The sequence below is a fragment of the Eleginops maclovinus genome, chromosome 2 (genome assembly GCF_036324505.1).
Source record: "Eleginops maclovinus isolate JMC-PN-2008 ecotype Puerto Natales chromosome 2, JC_Emac_rtc_rv5, whole genome shotgun sequence".
Taxonomy (NCBI): domain Eukaryota; kingdom Metazoa; phylum Chordata; class Actinopteri; order Perciformes; family Eleginopidae; genus Eleginops; species Eleginops maclovinus.
Genome location: NC_086350.1, coordinates 5503665 through 5516830, shown reverse-complemented (window position 1 = coordinate 5516830; position 13166 = coordinate 5503665). Strand labels below are relative to the sequence as shown.

At 40.6% G+C, this 13166-nt stretch overlaps 1 protein-coding gene across 1 annotated transcript in view; it reads right to left on the bottom strand.

Moving 5' to 3' along the window:
* Positions 1-4841, bottom strand: part of LOC134877830 (AP-3 complex subunit beta-2) — a 46501-nt gene extending 41660 nt beyond the window's left edge. Inside the window, exon 1 of the mRNA XM_063903493.1 lies at positions 4241-4841. Within this exon, the coding sequence (XP_063759563.1) occupies positions 4241-4536 (296 nt within the window). The 5' untranslated portion in view covers positions 4537-4841. The remainder of the gene's footprint in view (positions 1-4240) is intronic.
* Between the last annotated feature and the right edge of the window lie 8325 nt (positions 4842-13166).

Sequence of the window (13166 nt, the reverse complement as noted above, 5' to 3'; positions counted from 1 at the left end):
CCATTCACACTTAAACTCAAAACTAACTTAATCAGAAACTTAAGGATTCAAACATTAAACTTGGGTGGGGGTAGTCGGGGGCGGGCGACGTGATCAAAGGGCTGTAGAGCTGAACATTTCCCCGACTAGTTTCCAAGGCAACACAAAGGATGCGATACAATTAAGTTAAGTGACTTCCTGCAGAGCTATTGTTGCGTCGGACTGAAACCGTGTGCTGCGAGCTGTGGAAACACGCAGCCACTCCTGGGACTCTATGCTCTGATTCATGCCACTCACACTGATGGTAACAGGTGCTACACGCTGGAAACAATACAGACACAAGGAGCCATTTTACAGAACGACTTGTACTGCGTCTGCAAACAGGGCTTGTTTCTGTCACGTTAGATTGTGAGCAGGCAATATCAAAAATAATGAAGGTAGTGGGAGGAAGAAAAGCCTGGTTTGGAAGTACTCAGCGTCGTGTTAATAAACCATTAACATAACAGAGCATTTTCTCAGTTCCCTATCTTCCTTTAATTGCGCTATTATGTTTGTCTTAATCTGTGTTTAGCATGTTGATTTCCAATATGACTTGCTAAAATTTCCCCTAAACTTTAACGAAGGTGAATTTAGGATTTGGATGAGCATGACACTACAGTATATCATGCACCACACTTACAGGATATCATGGCCTTATATGAATATCCAGGTTTGTTAAAGTAAGTCTCACTTCCTTTTAGTTGGGCCTAATTATGTGCCTGAATAATCCTGTACAGATTTTGAGTGTAAAATATGAATTCGCACTTAATCAGCCGTTTACACAACCTGATCGAACGTGTTTTTTATAACTGATACCTATACTGATGTATAACAGCTGAACAATTTCTTAAGTTAAATTCCAAATGTAAAACATGTGCAGCCATTAAATGCTGTTTGATCTTCATAGTTATGTAAATCCATTCAGATTAGAATTGGATTTTAACGTTGTATTTTTCTTTTTGTGCTATTTATATCTTTGCTCTACATGCAGCGAATGCCACGTATACTTTTGAAAACACTGGAACCATGACTTCAAATGACTTTCCAAACTATTTGATCTGACTGTGTTCAGAAGTTCTACATCAATCCCGCGTGTGAGTGGGAGGCTGTTGGAGTAAAAGACTTATTTCATGTGTTTGGGTGTGACAGCAGTCTGTGAGGAGCAGGCCACTGCAGAACAGCTGATTTATCACGACTCGGAATTGAATGTGTGTGTGTGTGTGTGTGTGTGTGTGTGTGTGTGTGTGTGTGTGTGTGTGTGTGTGTGTGTGTGTGTGTGTGTGTGTGTGTGTGCTAAGAAGGATTTCTGTTTTCACCTCAATGGAGCATGAACATGGTTCTCTCTTCCACACGCTTCAGAACCTAAACTCATCAAAGACTGTTGAATTAAAACCTGACAGTATCTACAAAATTAATTTGTGGCGGTTTTTATATAGGCGTGAGCGGTGAGCCAATGCTGGTTTCTTGGTTACAAATATGTGGCTGTGTTGCAAAACATATTACCTCTGACAGAATGTGTGTAATTATTGCTCGAAGCATTAAAGCGCATGTACAGGGATGAGTAACACTAATGCTGATGTCATTAGTTAGTTAGATCATTTGGTCCTAAAGAAGTACAATATTTAACTGAAGATGCTGCTAAATTCAAACTTTCTGTTCCTGCAACACATGTAGAAAGTTTCATGACAATTAATCAAATAGTGGATGGGATATTTTACAAATAAACACTAAAAATGTCAACCTTAGTGACGCTAGAGGAAAATAACAGGATCAGCAAAGCAATGACACACCATCCATCAGGGTTCAGTCCTGATCTGATTTAATAGAGCTACTGTAATACCTAAAATATAAACAGTAAATTAAGATTTACTTTAGGGATTAAATTTGCTGTCTGAACTTCATGAAGAGGGAAGAATCTAACAGGAAAAAAGACAGTTTTTCCATCAGCAACAACCTTGTTTAACCGCTGCTACATAATGCTGCTCTGACCTTGTTCTTTCTAAGCTCTCACTCTGTTACTATGCAAGTCAAACCTGCAGCTGAGAGCCAAGAGCTGTGGATGATACTTGAATGTTTTCACCTGCCAGAATGTCAGGATAGAGTGAAGAAACTCCCCAACCAGAACCTTCATTTGTTAGGCAGCTAAATATCAATTTACCTCCATGAACAGCCTCGCTAATTAATAACGTGACAGGGATCCATGTGGCTTGTTTGACAAACAAACCTTTTGGGGAATCTAATTAAAACCCCCCCACCCCAACACATTGATTACATTTGCTTAAGCGCAGGCCAAATAGAAAAGCTGTGAAAGGGGAATTATCAACAACCGCAGACAAGCTACACATACATTATGGGTCAAACTGGTTGTGTTTGTAGAAGCACACAAGGTTGCTTAATAACAGAGCAAAAGCATTCAAATTCAAAGAGGACATTTTATGCTCATTTCCAGGTTTCATATTTGTATTTAGTGTCTCTTCTGTGACATGTCTCCATGCTTTAATGTTCAAAAAGCTCTTTATCTTTCTCATACTGCCTGTGCTGCAACACCTGTTTTCACCTTCTGTTGGAAACAAGAGCCCAGTCTGCTCTGAGATGGTGCAGAAGCCAATAGAGGCTAGAGTGTTACATAGTGATGTCATTATCTAACAGAAGTAAACAAAGGAGTCCAATTGAGGCATTTAAGACAGGTGGGGGAGTATGTGGAAGAAAAACTAGTGGATTTTAGCCTTTGCAGAGCATTAACATATACAAAAACCTATATAACACACTACAGGAAAGGGAAACCCCAAAAGCATAATAGGGCCCCTTTAAGTAAGCTGTCATTAAAAGAAAAATCTCCTAAAAAGAAAATGAAAAAACACGTCTTTCACACCGAAAGTCCAATTAAAAGCCTAAGCGTATGACAAAGTGGCCCACAGAACGAAGATTGATAATCTCATTGAATTAGAGAGTTATGAATGGACCACAGGACACAACACAGCCCTGGGTATTTTAATTTTCTTGCTGGACTATGATGGATTTTACACAGGTAGGAAAAACTACTCTCTGGGTTCATGCTTAATGCCCACCGTAATTCTAGACCATCACCGGCTCTCTAATTTCTCTGGATTTGGTCCCGTCTGGCCGAACAACAGCTGAATTTACAAACAGCTCTGAATTATTGAACCCGCTGTGGTACGGCAGAGCGCGATGGCGGTCGGGTTACCTGGCACTAAAGCCAAGAGATCAGCAGGAGTCTTCGGATGGAAAGTCTCCATGGAAGTAGAGCCTCCAAATGTTCAATAAAACAACTTCAAACGCAGTTCAGCTCCAACAGAGCTCTGCACGACTGCCCCGACATCAAAAAGGAGTAGAAGAAGTATGTGCATGAATCAGAAGAAGGAGAAAAAGATGGAAGGGTTGCAGCTCGCATTTATAAGCACGCTCTTTACATAATGCAAGTCTATCAGCAGGCACTTTAAAGTTTCTAGTACAAAATAGGCCTGCTTAAACCAAACAGAACTGGGCTTCAGTAAAGCTCTTATCCTGTAAAATGAGAATAAAATCCAAGTGTAATTATAGCTCCGTATAAGCAAATCTATTTCTGTAGAGCTCCACTTTTGATGTTCATTTGGTTTGCGGTCAAATTAATCCAAGGGTACAGCAGCTCCTATAGCATGATTCAAAGGTCTGATTCAGAGTTTAATAACACGTCTTATTGTCTAATGAAAAGGATGCCTACACAAAAGATGTGGATCTTTATGAAACATTAAAAAGCTTCCTTATTGTGAATATATATAACTGTATAATTGCAAACATGTCCTCTCTCTTTCTTTAACAAGTCTCCCCACTTTTCTTTATGGCTCCCCAGTGGTTCCAGTCCTTCTTGGCTTGTAAAAGTGAAGCCATTGCTACTGTGAAGTGCATTTCACAGCTTATGTCAATGCCTTATGTTCAATTATCACACTAGATCTGAAACGATCTGAAGAAATGATATGGCCTAAATATTTTGACAACCAACTAATCGTTTATGTTATTGTGTCATTTCCTGCCTCCAGCTTCTCCAATTTCAGGATTTTATGACTTAAATGTCCCTGGGTTTCGGGGCTGACAATGTTACCTTGGACAGTTTGAAACTGGTCGGCATTTTGTGGTAAATTAAGTGAAATTTACTGAAAAGAAAATAGCTAAAAGTCTTTAAACATCAGTATAGTGCCATCGGGATTCTCCTGGATTTTCCTACCGCAAAGGTTGACTCTGGAAAATGCTTCCACCTCCACCTCCACCTCCTTCCTCCAGTGATGAATGCTCCTCGTGGTCTCCTCCTCCACCTCCTCCTCTACCTCCACCTCCTGTACCCCCGGATCGGAGGTGGCGCAGCTCGTCGGGCTGCAGAGCGCTGTACCAGGCCTGATGGACGCCGTCAGGGGTCAGCACGGGGCTCTTGTCCTCCTCCTGGCCCTGCACCTGACTCTGCACCGTCTTCACCATGTTCACCGCGGTCACTGGCAGCTGCAGCAGCCTCTGCATGGCGGTCATGTTGGAAACTTTAGAAAAAAACAACCTGTAGAATCCCAGGTAGATAAAGTGGAGATATGGCACTTTTCTAAAGCCACTCCTCAGTGTTTATCCACTGGATGATTCTCCTCAGACAGCCTTCACACAGTTAGATTCTGTGTTATAAATACTCCTCCCAGGTTAAGTTTATCCAACGTGGACATTTCTTGCAAAAATGATGCAACACATCTCTTCAGAAAAAGCTCCAGTGCCTCTTCTCCTCCACGGTTGATATACTTTGCCTCCTGTAATCCAAATCCACCGGATCCCCATGCACTGAGGGTTTTTTCCTTCCTCCTGTTACTGCCGAGCCTATACGCATCCAGTGAAGCAGCAGACTTCAGCTGCTCATAAATGGATGCTCGGCAGAGAGGGGCGTGGAGTTTTATTCGCCTCTCCTCTTGCGACTCCTGCCGCTGCACCAGCCTCTCTTTCTCTCTCCCTGTGCACACACACACACACACACACACACACACTCTGTCCACATATGCGTTTCTAAATCCCTCTGACAATGACACAGCCTCTCCCATCTTTTGCCACGTTATCACTCAGCCCCTTCACGCTTGTCATCATCGCTCCGCCTCGTCACATTAACATCGTGAAATCTCGTTTTAACTCTCACACTGCTTTCTGTATCCACCTGCAGCTAAAACTCACCACCAACAAACCTTTAGGAACCCAGACAGATTATTTTAAATATTCCCAACTTCATGGCTCATTGTGTTAAAAAAGACCCTGTCTTATTAATATTTAAAATTCTGTGAGGTGCCTTTTTTCTCTCGCCTTACATGACTCAGCTTTCTTGTCAGTGTCGTGATGAGGTCTCTCTCTCCCTCTCTCTTTCTGTATTTCTCTCCCACTCACTTTCTTTTTCACTCCAACAAAAATAACCGCCTCAGAGCACAATTCACATATGCTCCTCCTGTGATCTGTAACCGCTCATTCAGGATTTGCTGACATTTTCTGGAGAGTAATACGATTTTTAACCTATAATGTCCCCAGGGGATACTCCCTAGGGCTGCAACCTTTACAGAGCTTCACCCTGACAGAGTTTTTTCTAGGGCTGTAAAAAAACTCAAGTTGGTAGGTTTTAGTGCATGTAAATGGTCTGCAAAGGATAAAATCCCTGTGTTCCCTCCAGAGGGGATTTCTATCGCACACTCGCCCCCCACTGCCTGAAACGCCTCCATTGGACTCCTTTGTTTATTTCCTTAAACATACTGACATCCCTATGTTACACTCATGCTTCTATTGGCTATAGCGCTCCATCACATTGTACGTGATAGGCTAAGGGGCGGGACATCTCTGAGCGACTGACCAATCACAACAGAGCCGGACAGCTAACCAATCAGAGCAGACTGGGCTCTGGTTTCAGACAGAGGGTGAAAAGAGGTGCTGCAGCACAGGCAGTATGAGAAAAATAAAGAGCTTTTTGAACATTAAAGCATGGAGACATGTCACAAAATACAAATATGAAAGAGCAAATGATCACAACAGGGCCTCTTTAAAACGTCTCTGTAAATATCTGCTCATTCTATCATAAAATATTTGTTTTACGTGTTATTTTGTGAGCAGTTCAGCTCTATCAAATGCAGGTGGCTAACAGTAAAAGTGATATATGAAGGCTTTTGTGAATAAATGAACTCTTAGTATGCAAGACCTGAAGCTGGATAATTCCTATTCTTCCCCCGGTAATGGAAAAGGCCTTTTATTGATATATTGTTTATGGTTCTGACATTTTGAATAAACGCACCATTTCACTCTCAAGCAGACAGATGTGAGGATTGACATCTACATACTAAATAAGATTAGAGACAGAAAACAGGGGGAAAAGCTAGCCCGGCTCTTACTTAATTAAAAGCAGCCAAACAAAAGCCGTCAGACAAGAAGAAGGGCTACCATGACATGTCAATGCCAAATTATGCTTCACTGTTGACTATTGTATGGCAACAGTGTGGTGCAGAGTCACAGCAAAACAGAACAGCCCGGAAACATCTCTGGAGTCATTTGAAACTATTACGTTTCTTCGTAAAGAGGAAAGGTGATTTTTTTTCCTACTGCTCAGAGTGATGATAACACAGACTGACATGATCTGACAACTGAAGCAACATCTCACATCTGCCGTGTTACCAAGGAGACGAGAGTGAAGGTTGAGAAAGCGCTTTCACTGCTGTGTTTACAGACAAACTGGTTAATCTACCTCCACTGGGGAGACACTGACTTCTGCACACACAGAAACAGGAGCTCAAAGCGACGCCCAACCTTCTTTTGAATCAATCAATGAAGGCAGGAATTAACCCTTAGCAGTTTAATACTAATGACACAGAACAGCCTCAAGCTCCATATCCTCCTCCAGATCTAAAAGGTCTCAGTTCACGAATGACATCAGACATCCATAAACAAAGAGCTCCATCTGCTGGTGAATCAGGGCGGTTATTAGTGGAGCAACAAACAGCAATGCAATGCTATTAAACATGTTTGATAAATGCAGAGAAACTAGTATAAAACAAAAACCAGCATATATGCAAACAACTCTTTGAAAGGGCTCTGAAAAAAAGTTGCTTCAAAATGACAGAGCCATCATTTAATACATCAGAAAATGAAAGCTGTCATTGGATAAAAAAGGTTGATGCAATGAAGACTTATTTACTACAATATTTAATTGACAGTTTTGTAATAGCATAAATGTCAAGAGCACATGCATCTCTTTGCAGTTGATAAAGCTGAGATGAATGTATTGTATCTCCAACAGAGGGTGACTGCATGGGCACCGATGAGTCATATGGATGCATTTAGCATTAGGATTTTCCTATGATAGGAATCAAACTGCTGCATTTAAGCACTACACACAAAAGGTAATCCATTATGGCCTGCGTTCTATTTTTAAGTGGGTTTCTGATTGAAATGACCCTGAAGTATCTCAGTGGCAGCCGTGATAAAAGCTGGTCGACTCTCTAAATGTAAGCAAAGGTGTTTCAATGCATGCTTTTCTTATCTGCTTTAGCAAAGGGCACATGACCTTTACTAAAGGAGATAACGCCATCCCACAATTCCTTGCAGCTACAACATTAAAAGCCATGCACGTCCAGCAGTGGCTCAGTCAGTAGGGGCTTGGACTGGGAATCGTAGGGTCGCCGGTTCAAGTTCCCAAACAGACTTGAAATATGGATAGTGGACTGCTACTTGGAGAGGTCCCAGTTCACCTCCTGGGCCCTGTTGTGGTGCCCTTGAGCAAGGCACCGGACATCTCCAATCCCCCCTCCCCATTGCTCCCCGGGCACTGCACGGTAGCTGCCCACTGCTCCTAGTACTAGGATGGGTTAAATGCAGAGGACCAATTTCACTGTGTGTGCTCTGCTGTGTGCATGTATGTGACAAATAAAGAGGGTTCCATCCTCCGATTCTACTTCTTCTATCATCCACCATCACATATTTACGCACTAATTAGACTAAGTTTAGAGTGTTTTAGCACCACTGACGTCTTTTTACTGGCTCTTTATTAATTATCCTACACATCTTTCCTTGTCGTTGGGATTTTTTCCATTTAGGTTAAAAAAGACATAGAAGACATGCTTTCTTTCACTTATTTTGCTCCTTGAAACCTTTTCTCAGGACTTTGAGTGCGAGTACAAACTATGCTGACCTTACATTCTGTTTCCCTCTGTAAACGTTGTTGCACTTATTAAGTTATTGTATGTTCACATTTAACTTTAATCCAGCAAATATATTCACTTAGTTTCTCCCATCTACTGAAGACTTCACCGTTTCTGAATTCAGAGTTCACCTTAGTTCAACTTTGACGGTGCGGGGGTGCATGCTGGCCTTTTTAACAGAAGCCATTTAGGCAGGTAACGAGGTAACACATTTGTCTTTAATAAAATGTGTGAGGGCAGCATTACTTTTAGCTAATGTAGTTTCAGACCATTCATATTATAAGAAGGATGCCTGCATGAAATCAATTGAACTGATTGTATTCAAGGTCCTGCTTTTGTTCCATGCAACACAGGCATTGCTAGTGTTACAGCTTTGATTTTCCTGCAATGAAAAGTCAGACTGTCTGTGGAATAAGACCTAGGAAGTGACAAGTGACAGAGGGGCAGACTCAGTCAAATAAAAACAACAGAAGCACATTTTGATTCCTATTAGTGCATAATTCCCCGCAGCACTTTACCAACAAGGCCTTTTTCACAGCAGACATTTTGGCATGTCATTCATTGCAGGAAAAGCCGACATTAATAATGACTGCATGACATTTAGGGAACAAGCTCCGGGGCTTTGTGTTGTACATGCTGGCCTACTGCAGGGACACACCACAGGATTGAGACATCTTTTATGAGCTGGATTTCACCTGTGTGTTAGCGTCATAGGACTATAAAGACACGCATGACTGTGTGGATGTGTGGCTTTCAAAGATGCTCTTGAAACAGAGTAAAAGAACATGAAAAGCATGTTCTCATGATTAATCACTCACATTTGATTCGACACACATAATATTACTAATACTGAGATTTGTGCTTCCAAAGGTAGTTAATATTATGATACGTCTCAGTGAAAAGATTCTGGTCGAAACATACACTTAAAAGATATGTCAAATGAAAGCTGTTGTGTGTTATTAAATTAAGCAGTTTGGAACTTTGATACACTTTACAATACTAGTGTATTACTGTATTTAACCAGAACTCTTCCCTGTGGGGTCCAGTGTACTGAATCCTTATTTTTCAATGTGCCATTTTTTTAAATACATGGTGACATGTCTCACAAAGACAGCACAGATAAATAAAAAGACGACTTGATTAACAAGGCAAGTCAAAATATCAGCTTTAAAGAATAGGCCTTCACAGAGAAACGTCCTCTGTGTATCTATGTATGCATGATTTAATTCATGTTTGGGAGCAAAGGCTGCTTTACAAAAGCTCTAAGTTTAGGTGGCTGGAAGGAATTTAACTCACAGCCCATTTGCTCTCTCAGATGTTATCCCTAATATGATCACATGGTAATAGAGGGCGAAATATAACTGGTATAGATTTTCATCTTTTGTCAGACGCTCCCCATATTTACATCCTGGAGTCTGTGCTAGCTGTACAGAAGTCAAAAATAAACTCTATTCAACCGGGAATAGGGTGCTCGATGGAGCCCATGAATTAATCACGGCATTTATTATCTATTAAATACCAATATATTCCATAACTACCGCCAACTTACACCAAGTGACTCTTTCAGTCTTCTTTTAAATGCAGAACATGACGTCCTCATTAACTAAATCAATCAGGGTATTATCAATATGTCTAGTAACACATTTCTGCTGGTCACTTTAGGTATGATGTTGTACTAATATCAATGTCAGTTGTTCATTTCAAGTAGGTCTTCCAACATCCTGCCCCAAAAAAAGGGAAAAGTATCGGAAAGAACAATTTGTTCCCGATCGGGTCTCATGAGGACAAGTTCTCCTGCAGAATGAACAATCCGTCAATGCAGTTTGTTTGGGTTTAGCGGGTTTGTGTCTGACATGGATTATTGGTCAGATAAATTATAGGGATTTTAATCTGTGCATCTGGCTGTCTTGACATGCTCACACGTTCGAAAGTATAAACTACAGTCATGCCCTCAGAAAGAAATGAATCTGAAACAGTATTCTGGTGTGTGAGAGTTACCTTAAGACGGACTAATGTAACCTTTAAGTCTTGTTTGTTTCATACTGTGTGGCTTTATTGAGGGTTTTGCTGAACTTTAAGACATATTTTGAAGGTTCAACCGATTCAAAAACAGGGTTACAGAGTGAGACTGAATAACCAGGCTTGCTGTCGGATGTTATAATAAACTTACTTCAGTCTTATCACTGGATTATCATTTTATATTGAGATTTAAGTTTGCAAATTGATAAGCAGAGGGACGCTTTCCTTTTTTGTTTGGTAGTAAACTGAAGATCTTTGGGTAAAGAAAAGAGCAACAAATCAACCTGAAGAATACCATTTCATAGTGGAAATATGATATTGTGTATGTGTTAAACTCCTAACTATTGATAACTGTATGAGCCTTTAAAAATATTATTTTTCGGACTAAACAAACTCATTAAAAGGAGGCGGTTTAATCTTTGGCTTTGAGAACTTTTATGTGTTTTATAGGCTACACAATTAATCAATTCCGCATATTAATTGAGTACTGACCATTATAGTTATTTAACCCCTTATTATGATTATTATTTGTATGCTTGATGCATGGTTATGTCAAGCCACTTTATTCATGGCAGAAAAACTACATGACAAGAAGGACAGAACCCTCATTATTTCATCCATCCTCACACAGACACATGTAAACCTTTATTTATTTATAGAATCATTACTGAATAAGGTCTTACATGTAATTCTGATACTAAAAACCTATTCCAGGTCACATTAAACGAGTTCTGTGTCTTTATATTTACACTATAAAGTGTATAATGTGACGCTGTGCTGCCTCTCTGCGCGCTGTCCAGCAGGGGTGGTGCTGAAAAAAAGCTGGCTCTGAGGCCTGGCACCTCCTCTGACAGGCCTTTCATATAATCTCACCTCACAAAACATAAAATAAATGCAAACTCCAAACATTTCAACGCTTTTAAACACACACCAGGGAATGCACATGTATTGAAAGTCAACACCAGCGTTGGGTTGTCATTTGACGCTGCTGCTCCAGCGAAGAAATCACGGTAAGAGCTTCACCACCACAAAATAAAAACCCACCGATTTTAAATCACGGGCCTAATAGCAAACAAGTTCACTTAGAGAAGGGTTTTAAAATGCATTTCAACGTACAGGACACCACACACACATTGCACTTCCCCCGCCATTAGCTGCACCGGTACACCTCCCACAACACGACAGATAAAATCCGTGTCAAGCTGCACCAGGTGGCTCCGTACCTTTTGTAGTCGGAGGAGAAGATCCCTCCGCTCGCCGGGTCGTGTCCATATTCCGGCTCCCCGACGCTGGACGAGCCCCCCTTCTCATCGTTGAAAGCGGAGCTGGCCGACATGTCTGTGGCTTTGTGTGTGATTTCTCTCTGATGGAGGTTTAGTGCAGAGGGCAGCGGGATATAGGGCTCTTAAAGGCGCACTGACACACCACCAGGATCCGAGAGATGCTCGCTGCAGAGGGGGATGATGGGGGAAGGAGGATGGGGAGGAACGATGCACAGGTCACGTGATTTGTTAAATCCCTAAACCCGGAAGTGTTTGACCTTTTGTTTGAATTCAGAATTTCTAGGTTTATTGACTATGCATTTTTTTAATATATAGAGAGATTCAAAACATTACTATTGACAATAAGTTATACAATATTGTTGCTAAAACAACTATTGTTAATGTAATGTAATAGTGAATAGTGGATTGAATTAATACATATTACATCAAAACATAGAAATTATGAAATGGTGTTTTCAGACTTTTCTTGATTTTATTTAAGAACTTATATTTATATATTTGTGTGGACCCCGGGAAAACGTACTACTTTGTCGAAGCTGATAATGATCCAAATAAGTAATAATAAAATACTGTACTTAAGTACAATTCTGAAGTGGCCTACATGTCACATCATTACATTTCAGAGGGAAATATTTTACATTTTACTAAGGTAGTTTAAATAATAATTTGAGTTACTAAAATTATTTTCAGCTGTGTAAAGTATGTTTATAGTCAAGTATCTGAAACACAGGCAGCAGTAGCTGTTGCAGATGTAGCAAATTAACTTAAAGCAATAGCAGTAGTTCAGTACAGGTAAATTGCAGTAGTCTATAGCTGTTGTATCTCACTCTTTTAATGCCACCTAGTGGAGAAATGGGCTGCATGCAATAATCCTCAATCTGCTTTAGCCATAAACCATGCATTAACAAGAATTTTATGTCAGGCCAGTTTTAGAATCATATTATTTTCCTGGGGTATAATTAATGATGCATTCATTTATATCCTATATTACCAGCAATGGCTCAGTCAGTAGGGGCTTGGACTGGGAATCGTAGGGTCGCCGGTTCAAGTCCCCAAACAGACTTGAAAATATGGAAGGTGGACTGCTACTTGGAGAGGTCCCAGTTCAACTCCTAGGTCCTTGAGGTCCTAGGCACCGGACACCTCCAATCCCCCCCTCCCCATTGCTCCCCGGGCAAGCTGCCCACTGCTCCTAGTACTAGGATGGGTTAAATGCAGAGGACAAAATTCACTCTCAATTGTGTGCTCTGCCGTGTGCATGTATGTGACTAATAAAGAGGGTTTCATCCTCCGATTCTATTCTATCTTCCTGTACATTTACAGTTAGTAAAGCTAGCTATTAAATAAATGTATGAGAGTAGAATAGTAAAAAAGTAGTCAAAGCATAAAACTGGAAATACTCAGATAAAGTACAAGAACTTTAATTCTGAATGTCAAATACAGCACTTCAGTAAAGTATTTTAGGTGTTGAAATGTTCTTAATATAGCATTTCCGTTGCAGTGAGCATGCGCATGTGGGCGGAAGTTATGATTGTTATGATCGACTGTAATAAACAAAGGTGCTCATTTTAACGCTCCAGAAATTCCTGATTGTATGTAACTCAAAGTCAGTTTCAGATTAAAGAAAACATTGCTGTTAAGTAAAAACAGACGTGAT